General features: G+C 37.2%; 1 protein-coding gene and 1 pseudogene across 6 annotated transcripts in view; one reads left to right on the forward strand and one right to left on the reverse strand.

Moving 5' to 3' along the window:
* The first annotated feature begins 2,860 nt into the window (after positions 1-2,860).
* On the forward strand, positions 2,861-3,868 carry LOC131797115 (uncharacterized; annotated as a pseudogene).
* A 4,580-nt stretch (positions 3,869-8,448) lies between these two features.
* The window catches only part of LOC131797116 (serine/threonine-protein kinase TBK1), a 29,542-nt gene continuing 12,089 nt past the window's right edge, over positions 8,449-25,901 (reverse strand). For all 6 annotated transcript variants that reach the window (XM_059114737.2, XM_059114735.2, XM_059114734.2 and 3 more), the window contains 19 exons: positions 25,747-25,841; positions 24,477-24,587; positions 20,612-20,726; positions 20,258-20,322; positions 19,588-19,717; positions 19,383-19,452; positions 18,800-18,858; positions 17,742-17,833; positions 17,084-17,185; positions 15,943-16,001; positions 15,787-15,863; positions 14,947-15,065; positions 14,156-14,232; positions 13,167-13,305; positions 12,226-12,322; positions 11,621-11,787; positions 10,782-10,853; positions 10,448-10,513; positions 8,449-10,167 (listed from right to left, as the gene is read on the reverse strand). In XM_059114737.2, coding sequence (XP_058970720.2) covers positions 10,131-10,167; positions 10,448-10,513; positions 10,782-10,853; positions 11,621-11,787; positions 12,226-12,322; positions 13,167-13,305; positions 14,156-14,232; positions 14,947-15,065; positions 15,787-15,863; positions 15,943-16,001; positions 17,084-17,185; positions 17,742-17,833; positions 18,800-18,858; positions 19,383-19,452; positions 19,588-19,717; positions 20,258-20,322; positions 20,612-20,726; positions 24,477-24,587; positions 25,747-25,841 — 1,749 coding nt within the window. In that variant the 3' untranslated portion in view covers positions 8,449-10,130. The remainder of the gene's footprint in view (positions 10,168-10,447; positions 10,514-10,781; positions 10,854-11,620; positions 11,788-12,225; positions 12,323-13,166; positions 13,306-14,155; positions 14,233-14,946; positions 15,066-15,786; positions 15,864-15,942; positions 16,002-17,083; positions 17,186-17,741; positions 17,834-18,799; positions 18,859-19,382; positions 19,453-19,587; positions 19,718-20,257; positions 20,323-20,611; positions 20,727-24,476; positions 24,588-25,746; positions 25,842-25,901) is intronic.

Raw genomic sequence — 25,901 nt, forward strand, 5'->3', positions numbered from 1 at the left:
TTCGATGGGAAGATGTAGTGAACCGCTTCTTGGTTATTAGATAATATAAAACTTTGCCGGTATTTTCAGCCAGAGAAAAGTTTAAGATGACAAATCAAAATACGAATTTTTGAACACATCATTTGACTTCTTTTGAAAAATGTAAGTTTAATGAAGTCAACAGCATAATTGAATATTTATCAACACACTAATGGATATTGGAAATAAGCTGTAATCCAATCGAAGATAGATTTTGGAATAGCTGATCGTCTTCTTTGCTTTTTTGTTTGCCCTGCATAAACTAACGATTTAACCACATGCTCGTTCTTGTTTATCATGGCTCGAGTTTGAAATTTTACGCAAATTTGGAATAAGAAGTTGTCTATTTACAATGGTCTGTGGCCTTTGCGAGAGCCTCGTCGATTAAGGTCGAGATTTATCGGGATTTGAAAGGTTCGCATCAATTGTATCGTTTTAAGTTAAAACGTGTTTTTTTTTCGCTCCTTTACTCAAAACGTATACGCCAAACAACTTACATTCCATCACGTCCAAAGTCCGGTCAGAACACACCCGGTCATTGCAGTAAATGAACACTGGGCAATTTTTCACGTGCTTGAATTGCCTTCCACCAATCAAATTCCATTTTGCCAAATTAGACTTCGCTCCATTTTGTTTCATTTCCCTGTAATCAAACTGCATTTAATCACATATCATAACCGCATTGTCTAACCGCGATGAAAAAAAAATCAGATGGAAGTAAATGCTACTGATAGTGAATTTTTCACACAATTCTTCTGTGTTTTGAGTTTTTCTTCGAATAAGATTGCCTTTTAGCCATCTTGGACTTTAACCAATCGCGTCTTAATTCCTTGTCAACAAACTGTATTTTGTTACGTATATCACACACAGAGGGCAAAGTACAGATAGGTTACAACTAATCAAGGAGCCTTCTCGGAAATGTTGTCCTTTTCTCTTGTTAAATGTATCTTTACTTATTCGAGATCGCAATGTATCTTTGGTTGAGGTCTATTGGAGATATACAGAGTTTCAGTTTGATTTTCTAAGTAAAAGTAAGAGGAATTATATTTTTCAGGTAACTAATTATGGACGAATAATTTTGATTTTCTCTCTGTTAGACGAACGGCAGTAGACTTAGTAGTCTTTTAGAACGACGGCTTAGAATGAAGAAAAGTACACATTTATTAATTTACTGGCGTTTTCGATGCTATTTAGAAATCATTTGGGCTCATAATTTTGTCCAGGTTAGGATAATTTACTATGACTGTTATCATTTTTCAGAAGATCTATTTTAGCTACTTAATTTGCAATCCCTTTCAAGATGTGAAACGGTAAGGTCAACGGAAAAAAAACTGCTTGAAATTGGAATTTAGAGAATCGTTTCTCAAGGAGGGAAGAAATTTAATGAAAAAGGAGAAAAAAACCTCGGAAACGGAGATCAATAAGACAGTCATCAGGTAGACGACGGCAGGTTTGGGAATCGAACCCAGGCCACATTTGCGAGACCCAAACGTTCTCATTATCGAAGCGTCATACTAACTCAAAAAAGAAAGAAAACAAGTTACCTTAAGTAGAAGAACTAAAAAATGAGCGGGCTTGGAGTAAATAGAAGTAAAATCGTACGTTTACGAGTACTTTTTGCCCGAGGCGTTTCATAAAATTCCGAGAGAGACTAAAGCCCACATGCAAACGATTTAGCACACGAGATTTCAAGTTTAACATCAGAGTCTTGTCCTGATCCCGTTGCCAGCATCAATTTTAGCCACATCTTAATTTGTCTCAGCGCATGCAGAATTCATGTTCGGCACGTTTCTGGCCAAAAGTAGTTAAGATGTCTTTGATGTACATTCCAGTTCTCGGAAGATCATTGAAATGAAAATGTATACATAATAATACTATAATGCACATTCATCAGCCCACCGTTTTTTTTAATTGTAAAATAATGTACACGACGCGTAATTACCATCAGCTTTGAGCCTTTTACTTATTTATTTTTTTGAAAAAGAGAAGACGATCTTTCAAAGCTTAAGTGATAATAAGGATATTTGTCAACATGTTTCCCATATTAGGAGATAATTTTTAGCTTCGTAGAGCACATGTCCAATCATATACGGCAACGGTAACGTTTTAGAAAACTGGCTCACTGCCGGCTTTCTTTTGTAGCTTTATAAAACAGCTGAACAGCTTTTGTGTAAGTCAGTTGCATCAGAGCTTTACAGACTACGCTGTTCAGCCCGGACGATTTAGCCATTCTTTCGATATTCAAGTTTAAACTGAGACTCTCTTCAGTACCAAGGTAAACGAAAATGCTTTCTCGTGGGATGTTTAATGATCCTTTCTATCTATTTCGTTTACACAAGGGCCTTAAGTCCAAAAGGCTGCTTTTGTTTTCTACTCCCCAATGGTTTCTTCTATTCGATTTTGGGGTAAACCCCTCTCTTTTCACTCAATCGTTTCCAGAAACCTCCACTAGTGAAGCTGCTCTTTATTATATTAACATATTCGTGAAATATTCTTCATCTGATCTAAACCATTTATCCCGCAAAACCTAATGTAGATATTAAGATACTCATTGACCAAAGGGTTTTATCTTGAAGTAAAATTAAATTTTCTTCAGTTTGAATAAAAATATATGGTGATCCCAAGAAAGAATAACGTATCATTTAAAGTAGATATTTTTCCAAGATTCTTTGAGTAAAGGTACTTTTACTTTTTGTCGTGAGAAATCTAACGCATAATTTGTCAAAAGAAAACGACTTACCTGCTTACAGGTCAATGATTGAGGGCATATAAACTCGGCTATACTTTGATACTGAGCGAGTACGTTACAATTTTAAAGTGCTCTCTCTTTTCCTATTTGCAGATGAGTGCCATCGAGGAGAAAATAAAGAACCAAGTCGATGGGCTGCGGGAAGGAGTGAAGAGCATGTCTGTCGATATGAGAATGTTCTCCCTCACAATGAGATCCCTCTATGCCGAGAAAGCGGTGGGCACTGAAGAAGAAGTTGCCAAACAGTTCAGAAAACTCCGCGACGACACCAGGAATGATGCCATGGTGTACATAGAGGGCATCCTTCCTCTAACAACCGAGTATGTCACATCCATCAGCACATACTTTGAATACTATGACGCTCTGACGTTTGATGAGTGGTGTAAAAATATTTCCATGATCCGCAAGGAGGCTGCTGAGTACAAGAAGCTCTGTCAAACAATGTTGAAAATGCATAAAGAGATTTTGGTGCCCATGAAGAAGAAAAGAGACCAGGCTGGTATTTTACTGAAGAAAATGACGCTCCTTGCGAAAGAATTTGAGAAGAAGAAAGAAGCGCTGGTGAAAAAGGGAGGTACTGAACGTATTTGGACGATGGCACTCTGCTTCATCCCGGCCATTGCTGTGATTGCCAGTCCCATTTTAAGCGCCAGTGGTGATAAAGATTAGGCAGAAGCCACCGCTTCTGGAGAGCAAGCCAAGATCGTAGAAGCAGCCGCCTTGGCAGTGAAGGAAGTTCTCATCCCCGCTTTTGAAGCCTTCATTGGTGGAATCTCTATAGCAGCCGGCTTCTTCTCTGTTATGGAAAACGAATTGCAAAAGTTTGAAAACACCGCCAAGAGGAGCGAGGACGACCCACAGTTTATCTTCTTCAAGATAATGAATGTGGAAGCCAAGGATATTAAATCTGTCTGCCAAGTGTTCTATGCAGCCTTACCAGATGTCCAGACCGACTTCGAAGCCATGCCAACAGAGGGCACAGACCGCAACTACGTGGACGAGTGGTTGGGAAAACAGAAAAAGATGATCGAAGAAGAATGTAAAGGTAAGCTTGCCAAAAATATGCTGTCAGCCATTGCAGATGCAGTCGAAAAAAAATGAGATGAAAGGCTGCTCAAGCTCAGAAAGTTCCTGATTCAAGTGCGATCTACCAAGTGGAAATTTCAAGTACAGAAGATGATTTATAAGAAACTGTAGCGCTAATTGTCAAAATGGTTCAGTAAAAGGTTCATGGACTTGTTCCTCAACTTACAGAAACATGTTGAATTGAAATAGCTAAGGAATATAAGTAGTAAATACAGTAATTCATCTAGCTTTTAGGAAGTTCATTGATAAAATCGATTTTTGTCAAATAAGTAGAAATTCAGTTAAGAAGTTCTAAAGTTTTGAATGTTTTACTTTTATATGACTATATATGGTATCGTTTTGTCAGTTTGAGTACATCTTTAACAGTGCTTAAAATTGCTCATCTGCTTCTTCAAAATATTAAATTAAAAGTATTTTTACATGATTGTATTTACCGAATATTTTTTTAAAGGGGACTTGAGTAAGACTAAAGCAAACTGAAGTTGTAGCTACATTTACAGCTCAACTATCTACCGTTGCCCAGGCAATTGAGTGGGACATCTTTAACAGTGTTTACAATGACTCATTTGTTGCTTCTATCCAGAGCCTTATTTTTGTTTCGCGACTTTTGAAAGAAAAAAATAATTAGCGACTTGCAGTAGTGATCTTTGTGGAGACCTAAAATGGCCTAAGTAAGGGATAAGATAATTTTAATAGAGCTGACTACATCTTAAACAGTGTTTTTTAAATGACTTATTTTTTCGATCGAGTTTCCTCATCGCTGGTGTGTCGCGAGAGAAACATTTTCAGGTTTATAAGCTTAAATAATCGACCAAAAGCATGTATTTTTGTGATCGCTTTGAAAGTTATTTTAATGAAATAAAATTAACAATCAATTGATGTGCGTTTCCATCATTTATTTATTGTATACCTAGGGACTTGATGTATTAGTTTCAAAACTCAAGAAGTTATTAGCATGCTATTACGAAGTGCGAGAAATGCGCAAACGATTCTTTAAGTACTGAGGGATCGTTTTTACCTTGCAGTGCTTCTGAAAACCCAAATTTGCTATGGGAGATGTCAGGCCCTGAACGAGCGCTTTCACTGAAGTCAGCGGCGACGAACACGCAGGACATTGATAATAACATTCACTTAGAATTTCACGAGCTAGAAAATATTTTACTTAACGCAAATGGAGTAGCAGGAGATGGCACATGAAAAACATGGGTTAAATCTATACTCATAAATATGTCTTAAACGCTCTACATAATCTGTATTGCATCAACACACTGTCATGCACCAGTTTTTTTAAGCGATTTTTATTCAGATAAAGCTGTTTCTTCTCAGTGTTTGCGATCAAACCCAAACCATCAAAGTCGCCCATGGGAGAAGTGTTCAGATATGCTGGTAAGATGAAGTTACAAACAATTCATTTCAACAAAGGAACGCAGGCAAGAGAGGAAAGGCTTTGATCATCATATAAAAATGAAGATGAAAAAGAAGACGCCTTACTAGGCCTAACCGCTCGAGGAGAATTAAATGTTCGTTTGGAGGTATTCTTGGCGTTCTGCGCCGACTCTCCCCAGACTCTCCGTGCCCCAGAGCGCCAAAATTTTCAACACGTCACACAGTGAACGAGCGCTTTCACTGAAGTCAGCGGCGACGAACATTCGGGAAATTGATCATAATGTTCGGTTAGAGTTTCACGAGCTATAAAATATTTTACTTTACGCAAATGGTGTAGCAGGAGATGGCACATTAAAAACACGGGTTAGAAAAATCTATACTCCCAAATACGTCTTGAACGTTCTACATAATCTGTATTACATAAACACACTGTCATGCATCAGTTTCCAAGCTATTCCTATTCAAATAAAGCTGTTTCTTCCCAGTGTTTGCGATGAAACCTAAATCATCAAAGTCGCTTATGGGAGAAATATGCAGATATACTGGTAAGATGAAGTTATCAACGATTCATTTCAACAGAGGAACGCAGGCAAGAGGGGAGGCTTTGGTCATCATATAGAAATGAAGATGAAAAAGAAGACGCCGTACCAGGCCCAAGGTATTCTTAGCATCCCACGCCGACTCCTCCCAGACTCTCCACCCTCGAGCGCCAAAACTTTCAACACGTCATGTGTTGTGAGAAAGAAGGTAAAAAAGAAGGTAATCAATCAGTCTAACTGCGTGGCACCAAGGCATCTAGCTTCCGAATTGAAATCGTCATATTGAAGACTACTTAAAATGACACCCGAGGAGTTATGTAACTACACCAAGGATTTGGAAGAAGCGAGGGCGAGAATTAAAGACGGGAAACCAAATTCATCTCGTGATGTAAAGATTCTGAATCCATCCGACGAAACGGACTTGATGCCGATAAAGTACTTTGACAGGGTGTGTCGAATCTAGCGAGTCTCATAAATTACTCTCATATTTTTGAGTGGTATATTGAATAGAAAAGCATCTCATTAAAAGCGAAGAGCAATGCTTTGTATCGTTTCCTACCATGGAAATCGAGAAAAGCTTTCGCGGTAATGAGCTTCTTGGTTTGAAAGCCTTATCACTTACCGAGTTACGTTATATAACTAAATTTCAAATTGGCTTAAAGAAGTTTCGTCGCTTATGTCAATTTCAATTTGATTCTCCCTTTATTTTAGATGAATAAGGGCGTCAAAGAAAGCTTTCAAAGATCACAACACTGAACCATGGGTCCACCTTATGGCACCGAAGTCGGCCTGGAATGGCACGCACTTATGGAAAATTGTGTAAAGGAAGTGCTAACGAAAACCTCATATGAACTTTATGAAAAGGGAGATGCAGGCATTTCTTTACTCCGCAAACTGCACGATGAAATGGAAATATCTATTATTTCCGGTAAGTTCCCTTTGTATGGCTATATGTATAACAATAAAGAATTACCGCCATATCTTCCGTCTCCAAGAACCAATGATATCGATCGATTATGTTTGTTTGTTTGTTTGTTTTTTTGCTTTTTCTCTACATATTCTGGATCATGCCATTTTACGTACTTGTGTGTCATTTTCTAAGAAATTACCATATCTGTGTTTCTTCTCATTTATCTACGAGTTAGCCGCATGTTATTAATGTGTTTAGCTGGGGAGAAAAATGCAGATTTTTATCAAAATTTGGGTCGAGCTTCAAGCATTAGACCCCTTTGTTTTTGAGAATTATTAAAAAATAAATCCGTGAGTGAGATTAAATTAATTGCGCTGGTAGATTATCACAACTGTTAAAATTGTGTTCTTCTTAATTCTTAATCTGCATTTAATTTTTGCGTTTACTTTTTAATGTTTTTATCTAAGCTTTCCATAGTTGATAATAGAAAGTGGGATTTTTATTACATCAATTGGTAGCAAAGGGGTGTTTGCCTCGGATAACTAAACCTTACACTTCTGATATAATAGACTTCTTTAGTTAGTACGATTTGCTTTCCCAATGCAGCTCTGGAGTACTGCGTCTCTCAATTTGCTCAACGTTTCAAGTACATGTGTACTCATAATTTGCAATATACAAAGGGAGAATGCACTTGAGACTTTTATTTGGAAAACAAAATAAACAAGTTAAAGAGGCCATCGCTATATTAAATGATCGCTTGATGAATAGTCTGAAGAAATTTTCATCCAGGCACAAGGGCTAAGCCATGAGCATCGAGTAATATTTTTTACAAAATTTGATTGTAATGTCGTTTGCTGAGTCAGTCTTGAACTTACCGTGCACCCTCATAGTATTTCGTGTTTTATTCTGCAAAATGAGAATCGTTGACGTTATTAACTTAAGTAAATATATCGCGTGAAAGTGGGTAAAAATAACAGTGTGTAGATTTACAGAACTTAGATAGGTGTCTTCTTATGGGGCCGGAGTAAACTTCGGCAAAAATATGGCCTGTTATGATGTTACTAGTTGAATATTGTGAGTTCGTTGATTGTGCACATTTCTGCCGCAACACTGAACTATTACTCAACAGTTATATTAACCCTTTAAACACTAAGAGTGACCAGCATCTAATTTCTCCTTACAGTAATACTGCTGAATCATTCATTAAGATCATGAGAATGAAGGAAATGGTCGCCAACCTAAGAATCACACAATAATGTCATGAGAATAGGAGAAATGATTACCAACAAAAGAAGCTTTTGATCAGTAAACAAATTCTGCTTGTCAGCACCTTAGGAAATGTATAAAGAACAGTATGGAGAATATGCATAATGACGTTGGGGTGCAGAGGGTTGAGCATATGGCCAACTGTTGCTCGGTTAAGTGTCAGCATATTTTTCTAGTTTCATCTCTCCGCAATTAAGGCAGTGGCGATGGAGCCTATTGCATAAGAGCTATTGTAAATTGGGTGGTGCTACCTTTAGTGCAAAGGATTTTAAATTATCTCCTTGTGGAAATATTTTGGGTTTTTTACGTTGATTTCTTTGGGAGAATAATTGCATTTGATTCAGTGTAAATACTGTTGTAAGCGAGATCTCCATCCCAAGGACACCCTTGGCAGTACAATAAGCGATCTCCTGAATTTGGATTCCTCTCTGAGCTTTAATTTGTGTTCCTAGGGATATGGAGCCCTCCGAGCTAAAGGGTCGTAGATTAGAGCCTTTCTCAACATTTTTTGTACCTTTAATTTATTTAGCCCTTATTCGATTTGCTATTTAATTGACCAGGATTAAACTGCATTACTACAAAAATCAACTAAAAGCGGTTACAGGCTTTTCGCTCTAAAATATCAATAAAACTTATCGTATTATACATTTCACACAAACTGCATGATTCGAGTAGTTAAATCTGCGCTACCTACTTCTGCTCACGACATACTCTATTCTAATCTAATTCGCAGCAAAACTGACAAAATTAGTGAAATATTGGCTTACAGAGAGCCTACAGTAGGCTTCGCTAAACTTAGACGACTGCTGGCTAACGGCCAGCCAACATTCCTGATGATACGTATCTGAGTTTACAACACAGACTTTGATTTACATCCAACATATTATGACTGCTTATTAGGGTATACATGCCAAAACTGCTCACTGTTGTGAGGTCTACTGTACTCGAGGAAATTCTCCAAGTTGTACTACACTAAAAAGAATTAACTGGGAAATAATACTCTACAAGAGCAAACTTTAGAAGATAAATGAACTACAAAGTTGCTACGTTGTGGTTCATGCTGACAATGGGGTTTATGCTCCAAAGCTATGATAAAGACGTGATTTCTAAGCACTAATTCACAAAGAAAGCAGTTCGGAATACATTACATTGCATAGCAACGAAATCAGCATACATTAACAAGCTTTTCAAGCACAATCAAGAAGAAAATGTTTTTATAATCCCTACAAATTATTGTAAACTTTTTTTTTAACACGTAAAGAATGCAAAAAATTTTAATGTCCCACTTGAGATAACAAAAACTAAAAAAATTCGAAACTGAATTATTTTAGTTTATGCAGCCACACACTTGTAAAATACCACCTCTTGTTTCTAAGTTCATATTGGTTACATATGCCACGTATTAAGGCCGAGAGTACCAGCTAAACTGGAGGACTTTCGTTTCCTAAACAACACAATCTCATCTAATTAAAGGAAAAACAAGGTATTAGTTTTTCTTTTAAATTTCACAATAGCTCTTACAGGAAATAGTGTATTATGAAAACCACACTGAAAACAGAACATCATTTTGTTTTCAGTTGAGCTTATAATAATCTTAAAATGACTTTTATTAGGAGCTGAATTTCTTTCACGCTTATTCAACGCTATTCCTTGAATTACAAATCTACAGCAACATACTCCATTTGTTTAGAAATTAACTCGTTATGATTTCAACTCAATTGAAGCTTGCAGCTCTGCCAAGCCTGAAATCCAGTCTCAGCACCAAGCCATTAGGGATCCGAGCGGATGAGAATTTATAACGCTCTTCATTGTCCATGTTGCTTAGAGACCAGGCTGAGAGATGGGAAGCCTGTAATGTTGAACATGGTATGGCTGTGGCTGGACCGAGTGATCTCAGTGGCTTGAGGGGATGCTAGTTCCGACACGTAGCGCGTGACGCTGTTCGTTTGTGTCAGGTCATCTCCTCAAAGTCGTCACAAGAATGAACACTCCAAAATGATAAAACTGCGGGAGGGCTGGAGTCCAAAACTGCATGACGCAATAGAAGTCAAAAACATAGTTTGGACGCCTGATGTTTTCGATTTCTTGCCCCAACGAAATTTTAGGACCGCATGTGGTTGCACACCTCATTGCCCACATTTATTTGGAGTATTCAATCTTGTCACGACAACCGCTGCTAGTTCATGTTTTCCTCGCCGATGGTTTCCTCAAGTCTGTAGGGATAAATACACCAAAACTAAAATAAAAGACTAGGTCATTTGCTTTAAGCTTTGAGGGTCTGGCTCAATCAATTTTGAGTTGGTCTTTACGAAATAGTAAACTGCCTTCACATATGGAACCTTGAAATGACAGTTAACAACGGCAGATAAAAATGAACAAGCGAAAACTGAAGCAAAAAGTATCGGTGATGTTTTCGAATGAATAAAACAAACAAGGATTTTTAAATGGACTAAATTTCAGTTTTGTAGTTTCATGAGTTTTTCTTGTACTTACTGGCTGACGTCTTTCGACATGTGTTCGTTGAGTGATGTATACAGCGTAATAAAACCTCTGACAACCCTAAATAAGGAAGCAGTCTGTTAGAAACTCAAGAAAAATCAAATGAAAAGGAAAAAAAATTGCAACGAATCAAGCTCAATTTTTTAAACTGCCTATTACTGCTTTATCATGGCTGCTTTCGACTGACGTAGACTTTCCTGGTACTTGATTGGTTAAAAAAAAATTGATACAGGTGTAAGGGCAAAAAAGAACCGAGCTGTCCAAATTTCAACATGGAGCACAATACGATGGCCTTCCCTGAAAGAAAAAATACTTTGCTGTATGTTACCTTTCAATTTGTTGGGTGTTTTGTTGAGCTGTTTGGACTGATTCTTTAGTTATCATTGACAGCGAATCAAGTCTGCAAGAAAACAACAAACGGTTTTTAACTCTAAAACGTTAATGTGTTCTTTTGCACTGTAAGAGTGAGAAAGTTTCACACAATTTCATTGTCAGCTTTGGCTCAAATCTTGCGGGGAAGGGGAGGGGGGAGGGGTGAATTAAAGGCAATGCCGAAATGATCCAAGTAGGGATGACCCATGTAATCATTTCACTCAATTCATGACGTTAACATGAACCATTCATTTCCATATTGTCAATTCATGCCTATAGAGGGAACCGTAAGCCTACAGCTGACCTGCTCTAAACATCAATGGTTTCTTCACAGTTAATAAAGAAATCCTAATTATGTTCAAATCCTGAACATATCAAATCTTTTTCTCTGTTAAAAGATATATGAATTGTCCTTATAGCCTGCGATCAGTCTATTGTCTTTTGGTATACACTAAAACAGTGGATGGCGTCGAAGGCGTGCTCCGATGGGCGACTCAAACTGTGAATATCTTTCAATATTCACCGCGGTATTTGCGCCCGAAAATATTGTTGTTGCAGGAATTAACGAGTTGAAGTCATCTTTTTGTACTTTATTATCTCCCCGTCTTGGTATATACGAACACAACGATTCACCCCAGTGTCAGAGGCTACTGGTGGATATTTACCCATAATACCCCGTTCCACTTTGGTGAATAGTTGTTAATATTACAAAACATCCCTGTGATGGCCATTTCATATTTTGTACTGTGCTCTTAGCAAAAGTAAACCCTTGTAAAATTTCCACCCGATACATACTCATTCCCAAGTTGGTTCACGGTGACACTATCCATATCCGGATCAGCATAACCATTCTGGGCGGCTGCAGCTGGCGCTGTTGCAGTCAGTACTGGGCTTGGAGAGGTGATGAGTTTCTGGAGCTTCTCAACAATCCTTTTCGACTTCTCTAGGCATTGTTCTTGAACCTTTAAAATCAAAGTGTTCCGTTAGCTGTCTGCTATCAGCTAACAACCTATACGTTTTTTGCGTTGGCCAGGGCCATTCTAGATAAAATAGATGCGTTAGCTATTGCATCATAAAACAAATACAAGAGACGAGATTTCATCACATTTACAAACACTGAGTAAAGTTGAAAATACGAACCGGAGTAGAATGTTTCTAATGAGTTTCGAGGTGAGTGAAAATGTGATCAAATAAGCTTTCAGATAGTGATCGATACATCTCATCCAACTACTTAAGAAGCAAAGGATGAATGACTCGCATAAAGCCATATTCGTTTTGCGTCTAATTGGTTGAAGGGGGATGACGAAAGTTTTCAGGACAAATCACAAAGCGCGGAAAAGAAAACAAAGTCATCTTGGATACTTTCGATACTCAATCAAAAATTTCTTTAACAGACTCACCGATCGCAACGAAATAAGAAAAGCATCTTGAGCTTGCTTCTGGCCCAGAAATGAAGAATGCAAGCTTTCTGCCTCTTCATAACAGTGGTTTACTTCACTATGAGAGGCAAACATTAATAGCGTATATACAAATGTGTTTCTGCAGAATGTTGAAATGTCAATAGTTTTCTCTTTCGTAAAATAGATCGATAACTTTCAACTGCAAGAAGTGGGTCTTCGTTAGACAAAGAGGTGAACGTGTCACCTTTGAAAGCATAATGCTCCGCTGTGATTGGTGCATTTCGATCTTCGTTGGTTTAAGGAGGCAATTTACGCAATAACAACATCAAAAGAGGTGTTGGAATACAAATATTCCTGGAGCATGGCTACCCATAACAAAAGTACAGTCGGATCAATGCACAGCACTTGGAGAATACACCTTCGAAACGCGCCAGTCTAAACAAACATAGTTCACGAGTGAGCAAAGCGCTAAATTGAGTTTGACACAGTTCTTACTTGAAGTAGGCCATGGCATCAGTGTCGCGTATTTCACGTACTCAAGCCTCGTCGAGGCTATAATTGTTTCTTCCGTGCTGTTTTAACGCCTTATCTGAACATTTTATCATAAAGAGGTCATTCCTTCATCACATCTCACCACACCGCATCTTTTTTTCCATTCATAGAGGGGGTAAGTTTCTAGAGAAATTGTGGTGCTGTGTCGGTGGGAGTATAACAGGGTAATTTGGTATTATCAACTGAGTTGATAACGTAAATTTGCCACCGAAAAGAGTTTCAAAGCTGACGTTTCGAGCGTTAGCCCTTCGTCAGAGCAAATGGCGTATGGTTAACGCTCGAAACGTCAGCTTCGAAATTCTTTACGGTGGCCAATTTACGTTACCAAATTACTTTGTTTGAATTCGTACGTGTAAATGAACGTTACTTAAAAAGGAAAATATAATTACTTAAGCCACCCCACAAGCTTTTCATGTAATGCACTTCTGTGTTTCACAGCTTCTTCAGTAATTTTGGTGATCTTATCGCTCAGGACAACCAACTTCTCCCGGTCAAACTTGTGTCTTTGTTCATCTGCATACGAAAGTCCTACAAAAGCGAGGTCATATCACCAGCAGTTAAGAGTTGTTGAAACCGAAAATAGTGTTTTACCGAGCTAGGGGTAAATAATGTTGTGTAAAGATCTTACTGATAGGAATTAATTGTCTTCATCGCAGTAAGGACCGAGGGAAACACTTGTACTAAGATCAAGGTTTAGTCTCCATGACAGTCGTTGTTGAATCTTGTCACGGAACAAGAGAAAGAGTGGTGCGTGAAGCCTGGTGCACACAAAAGATATAAGGGCATATCGAATCAAGTGTAACGAGGTTTGAATACCACTCTGAAATTTTGTTCGCTGTACGAACTCGTGGACATTAAGACAAATTTAGCCACCTGATGATATCAACACGACAACATGGGAATGGTCCTCACCAGCGACATGGAGGCATAACGACAAATATAACGACAAAAGAAGGTCGTTATGTCATTTTGATCGAATTGTGTTCAGGCAGACGTAAACACAGAATAACTACGTAACAGCATAGACTGAGTCATGAATAACGGAGGTAAGTTTCTAAAGAAACTGTGATGCTGCGTCGGTGGGTGGCATTACAAGATAAATTGTTTTTATCAACTGTGTTGATGATGTAAATTGGCCTCCAAGGGTTTCTAAAGCTGGCGTTTCGAGTTTCTAGTCCTTCATCGGAGCGATAATCAGGGACGGAGAGAGAAAAAAAAAACTGATAATTTCTATATGCCGTTATCATGTCATGTCATAACGTCGCAAAGGAATCAGGTTTGACTGCAAAGCAACAGGTCTACAGCTTAAAAAAAACATAAATTAGATTGTCCAGGATAAACAGTTAAACTAAGTTATAGTTCCATACAAACAACTTACTCCTGTGGTATTTGTCTTTCCGAAAGCTCTGGTAAATTTCTTCAATGTTTCCTGTATATGTAGACACCAAATTGAAGCTGGAAAGAAATAAATAAAGAAAAATTATTCAAAATATCAAATGTCCTTAGTTTGTATGGATGTTGTTCTATTAAGTATCGTAATAAAAGGAGTATCAGATATTGCTCTGTTTCCAACAAAGGAGGAAAATTATCTCCTGCAAAACACGAGAGAAAGATGTCAAATATGTCAAACATAGAAAGAAAAAAGGAAAGAAGAATCTGAGTTCTCCACGACGTTTCTAACCAAAGACCCTCCTTAGTTAAGGAAACAGGGCCTCACCGTGTGTCAGTTTTGTGATGTGGGCTCCCTGAATAAAGACTTAAAGTACTATTCAATAAATATTATCATCATTGCTATTTCGTTATTATTATCTGACTGATAATAATACTATAACTGCTATTCTTACTACCTTCCGATTTCACAGTCGCATGCCCTAGTTCAGATGGGGGAGGGACTTCATTGTTAAGGTGGGGAGGGGGGGGAGGAGGGGCATATGTAGATATGTCATCTTTTGAAATGCAAAACTTCCACTGAACAAGTAATGGTAGAAATATTTCTTGTAAACAACTTCAACAAGAAAAAAAACGGCCAAGCAGGCCACATTGTCGCAGTTTCTATAATTGTTCATGCCTCGATTCCAGCCGTTTCACTAGCTTTCTCCCGTTTTTAGATCATCGTTTCAGGTCATTTTAAAATGTAATAAATAACAAAAGAGAAGAAAAACTCCTTACAAGGACTGGTCATCGGTGTCCTTCGTGAAGTCTTCCAAGAAAGCACGGAACCTGTCAGTCTCTATGACTTCAGAGATAAGTGTCTTCATCCTGTCATTTCTCTGGTAGGCTTTGTTCAACTGTCAAGGAAATTACTATGGTAAGGCTTAATCCTTAACCTTAACATCAGTAGGTATATTCTCCATACTGTTCTCTATATATTTCCTAAGATGCGCACAAGGAGAATTTGTCTACAAATCGAGAGCTTCTTTATTAGTGATCATTTCCTTTATTCTCGTGACTGTAATGTTTGATTCAGGGATGATTCTGTAGGGAGAAATTAGATGCCTGTCACTTTTAGAGGTCAGAGGGTTAAACAGAGTTTTGCCATCATGCTTTTAAAGTGGAACTATGAGTGGTACAGTTTCTGTTCTTGGCTAAAAAGGCTGAGTATGAAACTTCAAATGCATGACCATTCATAAGAAAGCCGCTGAACAGTACTTTCCTTCTATCCATTGAGCCTGAACCGGTAAGACCTCAAAGAGTGATAATTGAAATGAAGGTTACTGTACACGTTCATGTAATACTAGTTATCATGCTGTACAAGTTGGGTCCCACCTTTAGGTCTGCGAATGAAAGCTAGTGTGGGGCCATACAACAAGCATTCTTTTAATTCAAACAGTTTATTATTTAAGGTGGTTATCACTTTTAACCCTTTCACCTATAGAGGACAAGAGAATAATGGAAATGATCACCAATTTAGGATGCTCCTGAGTGTCAAACAAATTTTCCTTGTCATTACCACAGGAAATGTAAAGAGATCAGTGTGGAGAATATGAGTATTGCAGTGAGAGTCTTTACCTCCGCTTCACTCTCTTTCTTACTCTCTGACCACTTCTGTATGTCTTGCACTTCCTCCAAAATCACTTTCACCTCATCTATTAAAGAAGTATGCACAATGAGAAAAGCGTACTTAAGGTGAGCGAAAATTAGGACATAAATTTCCCTGAAACTTACCCTTTGGTTCTTTTAGTTTTGACAGGAGAGCGTCAAACACCCAGGCATGGTGCATCTGGCTGTAAATAACAAATTTACCTGATTCAATATTGTGTTAATGATATAGGTACAGAGTTAAAAGGCAGTATTGAAAAATCAATATATATGCATGTATAATTCGGCTTGAAATCAGCCTCTCAAAGGCGTTACAATATCGGCCTGTTGGTGACAATTAAAAAAGTCTTTACTTAGCTGGAGTTTATCCTGGTTTCCTAGGAGTATTACTACTTCCCCTTAGATGGGATGCTGGTCCATCGCAAGGTTACCCCTCCCCCCCCCCCCCCCCCCCCAAAAAAAAAAAAAAAAAAAAAAAAAAAAAAAAAAAAAAGAAGAAAGAGCATTAAATCAGGCTTCCTTGACAATTTGCTGGAACCCATTTATACTCCTGGGCGGAGAGAGGCACTGTGTGAGCAAAGTGTCTTGCCCAAGCACACAACACATTGACCCTGCAGGTCTCAAACCTGGAATTCTCTACCAAGAGTCCAGTGCACTGTCTCCCTGCTATTGGGAGAACCAATGGCAAATGTTGGTACACCACATCAAATGCTAACTTGCCAGCAAAGTGTAAACATCAATATCAATTGTTTAAGCAATACCCATTCAAGGTCTGAAAATTCTTCTATTGGAAACTGCCAAGAGGGGATTGCACCCTTAGATATTTCTTTTGCAACTGCCAGCACTAATCCCAATAGTTGAGCATGAATGAGTGAATCAGTGAGCTGCTCCTCCACGACAGGACTACATCCCTCCCCTCCCTCCTCCAAAAAAATGAAAAAAAGAGGTTTTCAAATTTACCTTATCATTTATTTGGATCTTTTTAAACAGATACTCCTTCGTAGAGAGAGGCACTCTGAGAGAAAAGTCTCTTAACCCTTTAACTCCCATGAGTGACCAAGACAGAATTTCTTCTCACAATATCAATACAATATCAATCAGACAGGTGATGAGAATAAAAAAAATGTAAGTTTGAGGATTCTCTAGTTGATCCAGTACCAAATTGTCTGAACTAGCACCACAGGAATTGTATAGCAAATAGTAAGGAGAATTACTAATGAGATCTTGGGCGTTTAAAAAACAGAAACAAAATAGTGTTGATAATTACCTTGTGTAATAGGCTTCAGAGATCTGTTGTAGGGCAGTCCATTCTGATTCCATTTGTTTACAGAAAGAAACATAAAACATCATATCCTTCTTGAGATTTTTTCTATGAAATAAGTAAATTTAAAACAGTTAATTTTGCCCTGTGGATTTAACAAGGTCCACACAGACCTGTGGTAAATTGACAATATGTGGGATTGCTTACAATGCAACCACCAAAACAATTTAAATTGTGATTCAAGTTGAAACATGGTAAAAGTAAGTCAAAATTGAACAAAGATCTAACCTTAACCCTCATTAATTAACATAACCTTAAGTAAGAAACAGATGTAGAATACAAGACTCACTAATGAAGTACTTGCTATTTGTTCTAAATACATTACATGTCCTCATGTAGCAATTATATAATTATGTCGGTGGATAAACTAGGTAAAATAAGCATTTAATATAACCTGTGTAAGTAAAATAATTTGAATTATTGTAATCAATATCACCAATACTTATTTAATTATCGAATATATCTCTTTCAACTGATTTATGAAAATATGTTCCAGCTGTGAACATCTCCTTTATGATGACAATGGCGACTTTTGAAGAATGTCCACAGGACTCATCAGAACACCTGTGTATAACATTCAATACAAAGAACATTGAGCACTCACAAGATGCTTTCAATGGTCACCAGCATTGCCTTAGTTGCTCTGAAGTATTGTTTGACTGCATACTTGCAGCACTGTGCACGATTTGCCATCATCTACACATAAATACATACAATGTAAAGAATAAATAAATAAATAAATAAATAAATAAATAGTACGTAATTAAAAAAACAGCAAATTCTTTAATTAAACCTTTAAACCCTAAGAGTGACCAGCATCTAATTTCTCCCTTCAGTAAAAGTACTGAATCATTCTTTAAGATCATGAGAATGAAGGAAATGATCGCCAACCTAAGAAGTTTTGATCTTCAAATGAATTCTCCTTGTCAGTACCAAAATAAAATATATAGAGAAGAGTGTGGAGAATATAGATACTGATATTAGGGTGTAAAAGGTTAAGACTAAAAACAGAATTAGTCATAAATTACTTAAAGTTAAAATTTTGAAATGCCTAAAGATAACACAAACAAATTTTCATAAAATTATTAAAACCCTATATATCTGTATATTCAACACATTGAAGAAAAAATATGCATCAAAAATAGTTTGTAAAGATCGAGTTACTGTACTGTTTGTTAAACTAAAAATTAGAGTGTGATTTTGTTCTTCACTTGTATCAACTTTCTTTATAGCTAAACATCATTTTAAACATTATTAATTAAAAAGAGGTATTAAAGCAAATCATTTTACATGACATAAATTCTACATAAAGTTTTTATTATTATTACATGTACCAGTACTCCCCAGCATGCAATAACATTAAATGAATGTTACCCTATGAGTAAGTAGATATTTAAAATATTTCATATTAAGCAGTAAAATCCTATCTGGCCCCAGTCGATACATGAGAGCAAAGCCACAACATTCAATCAATCTGCATGTACTTTGTTACTCTAGAGGGCTGTTCACAAAAACAATTGCTAACCCTTCAAAGAAATATAGAAATGAGGAGAGAGTGTTTGATTTAACACCAATATTACTGGTCTAAAATTTAAGGTATGCTTCACAAACAATGTAGAAAAGGATTCTTTAGGTCTTTGAGTGAAAGATTTAAATCAGAACCTTTGAAGTAGATGAATCTACTTCCAAAGTGCTTTCCGTTGGAAGTTTGAGGAGATTGGCTGCAAAGTGAATTAAAAGTCACAGTCAAGTTTTTCAATCAAGGCACCACACTTGACAGTAAAAACTTTTTGCAAAGCATGCCAGATTAGCTCATCTGGCATGAATCTTTTTATTTAAGGGAGGCTTGGTGCAAACCAAATTATATCATATTTAGTGTAATTGAATTTGAATAAATCTGATGTTCATGTGAAATAGCACCCCAAAAGTCAGTTGAGGACATGACCAAAAAGTAATATGATGTGGCAGGCCTATGAAAAAGGAGCCATATCTTATACTATAATGGATCAGTGTATTCATAGGCAAGATCAAAGGAGAAGTGCAGTGAATAACAAAAACTGAATGCAAAATTTAAAGATGGAGATGGTTGGTTGCAATTGCACAAAGAGGTCATTAGGTGACTAATAAAGTTTGAAAATATGACAAAGCATTCTGACCGCATTCTTCAAACCATACATTAAAAAATCTTATCTAATCCTCAAGCAACAATCAGTCTCAGTGTACAATATGAAAGATCAATTCTTACGGATTTTGTAAAGGGATAATCGCTCTGGAGACATGTATTCTCCTCCAGTCATCACCATGAAGATGTCATCCTGAAAAAGATGCAACACTTATGTTGGACCAGACAACAATAAACAAATTAATTGATGGATAGATGGACACAGGAGTATTCTGTAACTGAGGATAAAAATATGCGAAGGAACTTTATTGCTAGTTCTCATACTCACAGATGTCTTAGGATAGGATGACGAAGGAGCCATGGGATCTGGCTTGAACTCATCGTACTTAAAAAACAATTTCTGCTGAGCAGCACTGACTCCTGTTTGTACTGCAATGAGTTCCTGGAACTTTGCAAAGCTATATGGTTTAATAACAGGTAATTGTCATGTTAATAAGGAAGTCACAGGTACCGATAACATGAATTTTCATGGATTTCAAAGTGGTGAAAAGGTCAATTGTTGTGTAACCAAATGGTGATGACTGCTCACTCAATCACTACCCACAAGTTGACATGTATTTACCACTGCTTAGTTAAATTTTCTTTTAAATCAAAACTAACAATTTTACTACTACTACTGATAATAATAAATTATTCATTTATTTATTGCCTTTGCTCCATTATTCAAAGGCACTGATTGCAATGGTTTGACTTAAAAATACTTAGAATAATAAAAAGAACAAGTTACGTGAAAAGACAGTAAAACATAATGATTTAAAAGCTTCACAAAAAGGAATGTTTTGAGTTTGCATTTATAGTGTCCACAGAGCAAACAGATTTAATACACATGGGCAATTTGTTCCACAGTTCAAGAGCAAACTCAGTTTTAGAAGTTTCTCCTTATGATTCTTTAAAGTTATCTAACACAATCACTGGCTGATGTTACAACCGAAACTCACGTATCACTCTGCTTCATGTAGATCTTGTGGAAAGAAGCTGAATGCACCGAATAAACATCGATGACCTAAAAAATAAGGTTGTCATGATCATTATCATTATTAACAATACAATCATGGTAATAAAATTATGTTTAGTAGTCTGCACAATAATACAAGCAGTTTCCTTGGCTTAAGAGGAAAAATGTAATTCTTAACAAGGATTAAGTCAGCTAGGACAAGAACTTGTTTCTGACAATGAGACAAAGGCTCCAAGATGTTTAGGATTATCCTAATTAAAACTCACAATTTCATCACAAAATAGATTAAAGTTTCCTCCAACAAGGAAGTTTAGGCATATTGTAATACAAATTGTACCTTCCGTGACAAAATGTCTTGAATACTGACAAAAAACTTTCCAAACGACATTGCATTTGCTGGGTCAGATTCCAAAATACCAGCCAATACTGGTGTCAAGAGTTCTTTCAGACCCCTAAAATAAAAAAGCAAATAATTTATATGAAAAAAGTAATATCATTCATATATTTAACAAACTTCGAGTCATCAACACAATGTCCTTTCCTAATTTTGGTGAAAATTTGCTCTTTTTTTCCAAAAGAGTCAATCAGTGTTACAATATTTTCTGAGTGTATCATTAACAAATCAGTATAAACCAGTACTACATTCTTGATTAATGAAGGTCCCATCTATATTACATGTAAGTCCAAGTCAATACCAAATTGAATTAAGCTTGAGATAGTCAGTATATACAGCAGTCTACACAATGGCTGCTAATGTTCTCTAACTCTTATGGAGCTTTAATTTCATCTGTTGAAAAGATTAATTGAGGTCCTCTTTAAATTACCTGAGTCTGTATCTCTTTACTTTACTTTAAGTTTCTCAAATATGATCGAAAGATGTTCTTAAATTCTTAAGAATTAACAATTAACATGTACAAGCCAACAGTGCCATTTTTAGATTATACCAAAACCCTTGTGAAATAGCAGTGCTTAACTGATGACTTCTAATGAAACATAAAAATTTGTTAATTTGGTATTATCAACTGAGTTGATACTTGAATTTGCTGTTGTAAAGAGTTCCAAAGCTGACGTTTTGCGCGCTAGCCCTTCATCATTCACTGACTCAAAGGGCTAACACTCGAGATATCAGCTTTGAAACTCTTTACGGTGGCCAATTTACATTTATTTATCAACTCAGTTTATAATGCTAAATTTCCCTGTTATACTCTCCCACCAATGCAGCCTTACCCCCTTTACGAGAAATTTGTTGCCTACCAGTTGCCTTGTTAGATCGGATGGTTTTTTGAAATTTTAGGATGAATCATCATATTTGTTGCTTTCTTCTGGTATCATGCTGATTTCCCAGAACTTGGTTAATAGGTTGTCGAGTTTTGACTCTTCTACTGGCATGAATTTGACCCTTTGACAGAGTGTGTTTAAGTCGTTGTTGGTTACATGGTTGTTCTCGTTTGGAATAGGTCCTGATAGGAGTCATCCGAATTTACTTTCCATAGCAATCAAGACGTCGTTTGCAATTAGAAATCAGCTGACCGTAATAGTCATTTCCAATGATGATATCTACGTCAAGATTTTGTGATGATTGCAAACGATGGCAAAGTTTGGGGTCCTTTTAATTCAGGAGGCATCTTTAGATTCTTCATCAGGACTGATAGCGGTGGACAAATAATTGGAGTTACTAGCGCTTTTATTTTGATTTTTAATACTTTGAAATGAACCGAATGTAGTTACATCCAGGAGTTCTTTTCCCATTGCTTTCAGTTCAAGTTTGTGCTTCATATCTTGAGTAAGGTTCTTTGTGATCCTGTATCGAACAGGATGCGAGCTTGACGATATTGTTTACCGGCTCTTATCTTTGTGATGACGGATTGCATCAGGATATGATTAGTAGGTTGAAGGGAATGCGTTACTTGTAAGCACTAAAACATGGAACGATCTAAAACCACCTAAAACCACTTACAACCACCTCAAAAATTTCAACAACCACATGCAACCACCTCAAAAATTTTAACAACCACCTACAACCACCTCAAAAACATCTACAACCACTCGCAAACTATCTAAAACCATCTGAAACAAGGCATAAATGTCTAAAATAAGGCGAGACGACAATATGTCATGTGCATGAAATACGAGAATCGAACGAAACCTCCACCTCCCCCTGAAATCTTACTCTCCCTGGTCCCATGTATAATCAATCCTCCCACGAAATGAAATACGATAGCATGCTAATTAATTTATATCCCTCAGTAGCAAAAGACTTGAAGAACTTTACAAAATGAAATAACAAGTTACAAAAAATAATGAATAGGGAATAATACATGGGCGTGCGTAGATATGGAATTTCTCTTCAAGTGTTTAACTCAATAGCTCACGAGAGAGCGCAGCGAACGAGTGAGATGTCGAGTTGAACACGAGAAGAGAAATTCCATATCTACAAGCAATCATATATTATTTTGTTTATCATATAAACACAATAGCCCTTTTCTGGGAAGCAAAGCCGACCTCATTAATGAATGATAATAAATGAATCAATAATCCTCGAATAACAATCGTAGAGTGCGTTGGCGCTGACTATTAAGATGGAAAAATGCGTTGAATCATGATTACAAAAACTTCCATATCTACGCGCGCCCGTGTATCATTCCCTTTTTATTATTTTTTGTAACTTGTTAGATAGTTTGCAAGTGGCAGTAGATGTTTTTGAGGTGGTTGTTGAAATTTTTGAGGTGTTTGTAGATGGTTGTGGGTGGTTTTATGTGGTTTTAGGTCGTCCCATGTTTTAGTGCTTACCATGTGTCGTACTCCCATGTGGGTTGTGTTCTTCGCTATGGTATTTGTAGGTGACTGACTAGTGTTTGAATTTTTGTTTCTTTTATTTGATATGATGAACTTTGTGTTGGATTGTCTTGTTTTTCTTCGCAAATTGAAGTATGGTGTTTCTTCATACATCGACCTTTTGAGTGGCATTGAATTTTCGTGTGTGAGTCCAAGACAGTTAAGACATCTTTGTTGGCGTTAAGGATAGATCGCCGTTCCACTACTGATGTAATTTTATCACATTTCTCTGGGCGGCGTGTTTCCGTGCAGTAGGTGTATGGTCGTGATACTTTCGGTTTTCCGTTGAGAAATCTTTGTTTTCCTGAGCATTGGTAAGTAGAGCGCCAGCGGTTGGTACGAATACTTCTTCGTCCGTGGCAACAGATGTGGAATCTTCTAGAGAGGATATGCGGTTTTTCTCTCGTGTTTCAATTTCTTGTCGTATGGCTACCTTCAATCTATCCAAGGAGCTATCTGCTAAAGGATCCGCTCTGAATACTAAGCAGCCTACATCCCCTGGTATTTTCTTTAGGAGTATGGGAATTAGCAAACTTCCATATGATTCGGTCTTTACTCCAAGTGTTTCTAAGCCACGAATATTGGCTTTGCATAAATCGTGAAATTCCCTTAAATTTTTAGTGTCACTTGATGGCGCGTGGATCTTGAATAACGATTCCATGTAAGCGTTGTCAAATTTAAGGTTTTGCCAAAGCGCTCTTTTAATTGCTCAGTTGCCAAAGATAGCGCGCGCTGCTTCTCCTTTTCCATTTTTCCAACATCACTTAGTTCAAGATTTTTATCGATAGCTGCACTAAAGCTATCCCAGAATGTGAGCCATTCAAGTGGATCTCCTCCAAAGGATTTGATTTTTATCTTAGGTAAAGTAAACTGATATGCATTCGAAGCGTTGGTGCTTGTTTGAAACTACTACGATGGAACTGACTCACCGGTGTTTCTTGTTTACTCTTAGTCCGATATATCGTCTTGAAACAATAGGGCTGATTCTGTGTCTTTTAGAATGTCTTCCTCTGTCTCCAACGACATCACAATTTTAGCATTCATCTGCGCTATTTCTCCAGCTCTTCGTGTGAGTCTGTCCACGAGTGCCTCCAATTCAGCGTGATCTTAACTTTTTGAAGTTATGAGTTTTTCTGCCTTTTAAAAAATCTTGTGTACAGTGTCCTTTGTAGGCTGCTCGGATCGATTTCATTTTGTTTATATCTTCTCTCATCCTGGTCACGGCACCAATGTTGCAACTATTGTAACGACGTAGTATCACGATGGTCAAGAAACCTGTTTTCTTTATTTTGTAAATCTCAGAAGAACATCACGCACATTGTGACGTCATAATTACATAATTTATGATACATAACAATCACACTTACTGAGACAATCGTGTATGATCAGGAAGTTTGTCACTCCACTCAATGTCCTCCCCCTCACTCTTCTGAACTCCAGAAATCATACCAGACCGCTTCTTAGATGTGATCACATGCCTATAAATAGTAACATTACAAACAACCATTTAATTAGTTCATTAAAACCTGTATGCAATAAAGGTAGCAACCTGAACAGGAGTTGTAAGACCAGGTTAGCCACTTTCAGGGGTGTGTCTCCTAAATAAAAGATGCATTTAGAGCACATAATAATATGGCTTCACATCTCCCCAGAGCATAATCCATTTGCTACTGTAGATAAGCCCTTGCTGCGAAGACCATTTAATTAAATTTCATGAAAGAGAATAGACTGCAACAGAGTTGTAACATCTCCATGGTGGCCATCATAGAGCACATCTGTTTCTATTGCAGAAAAGTCCTTGCTATGAAGATATTTTAATAATTTACTAATTAAAAGTTCATATGTACTGACTGCAACAGAATTGAAACATGTACACATAGGCCAACACAGAGCATAAGCTGTTCACTATTGTAGAAAAGCCCTTGCTGTGAAGAAGTTTTAATTCAAGTCCATAACATATAGATTTAACCAAGCCTAAAAGTGGAGTTCGCATTTTTTTCCCTGCATGTCTTGAAAGCTGTTTTTTGGCTTGATGGGTTGCACGTGCTGTGAGCTCCACTATTAGAGTATTGACTGCAACAGAGTTGCAACAAGCTAAAGGTAACATGACTGTTAGTTGTAAAGGCTGTAGTCTGTATCAGGTGCTCACTTAGTAAAAAATGGAAAATAAACAAATGGTGCAATTATAGTAAGCTGTGGAGCAAAAAAAGGAAGCAGGTTTGGGTTAAGTTGGGTTGAGTTCTTTATGTGTTCCAATCCAAACCTCCTCCTTTTTTCACTCAGCTTTTCCACTAAGCATTCTTTGTTTAACTGATAAAACCCCTGGAACAGCCTGTGACAATGCTGATGTAAGGAAGTGCTTGTCTGGATATGAGAGTCAATGACTTAGCCCTGTAACTCCCATGAGTGACCAAGAGAGAACATCTCATTTCAGTATCAATGCAAAATCAAGCAGACAAGTAATGAGAATAAAGAAAAATAGAAATAAGGGGGGATTCTTAGTTGACTCACTACCAAACTCTCAAAACTAACATCATAAGAATTGTATGGCAGATAGTAAGGAGAATTAGTGATGAGATCTTGGAAGTGAAACAGTTAACTGTAGGTCTAGTACTCTGACAAGGTTGATTTACTAACATGGTATCCTTGTTCTGTCGCCCACCATATGGTCTGAAGGGCAACTGTCCTGTTGCAATATGGTAAAAAGTTACCCCAATGCTCCACAAGTCAACCTGGAGGACAGACATAATCATCAAAATACCATGAGGTGATTTGTTTATTATTCATATAAT

The sequence above is a fragment of the Pocillopora verrucosa genome, chromosome 11 (genome assembly GCF_036669915.1).
Source record: "Pocillopora verrucosa isolate sample1 chromosome 11, ASM3666991v2, whole genome shotgun sequence".
Taxonomy (NCBI): Eukaryota; Metazoa; Cnidaria; class Anthozoa; order Scleractinia; family Pocilloporidae; genus Pocillopora; species Pocillopora verrucosa.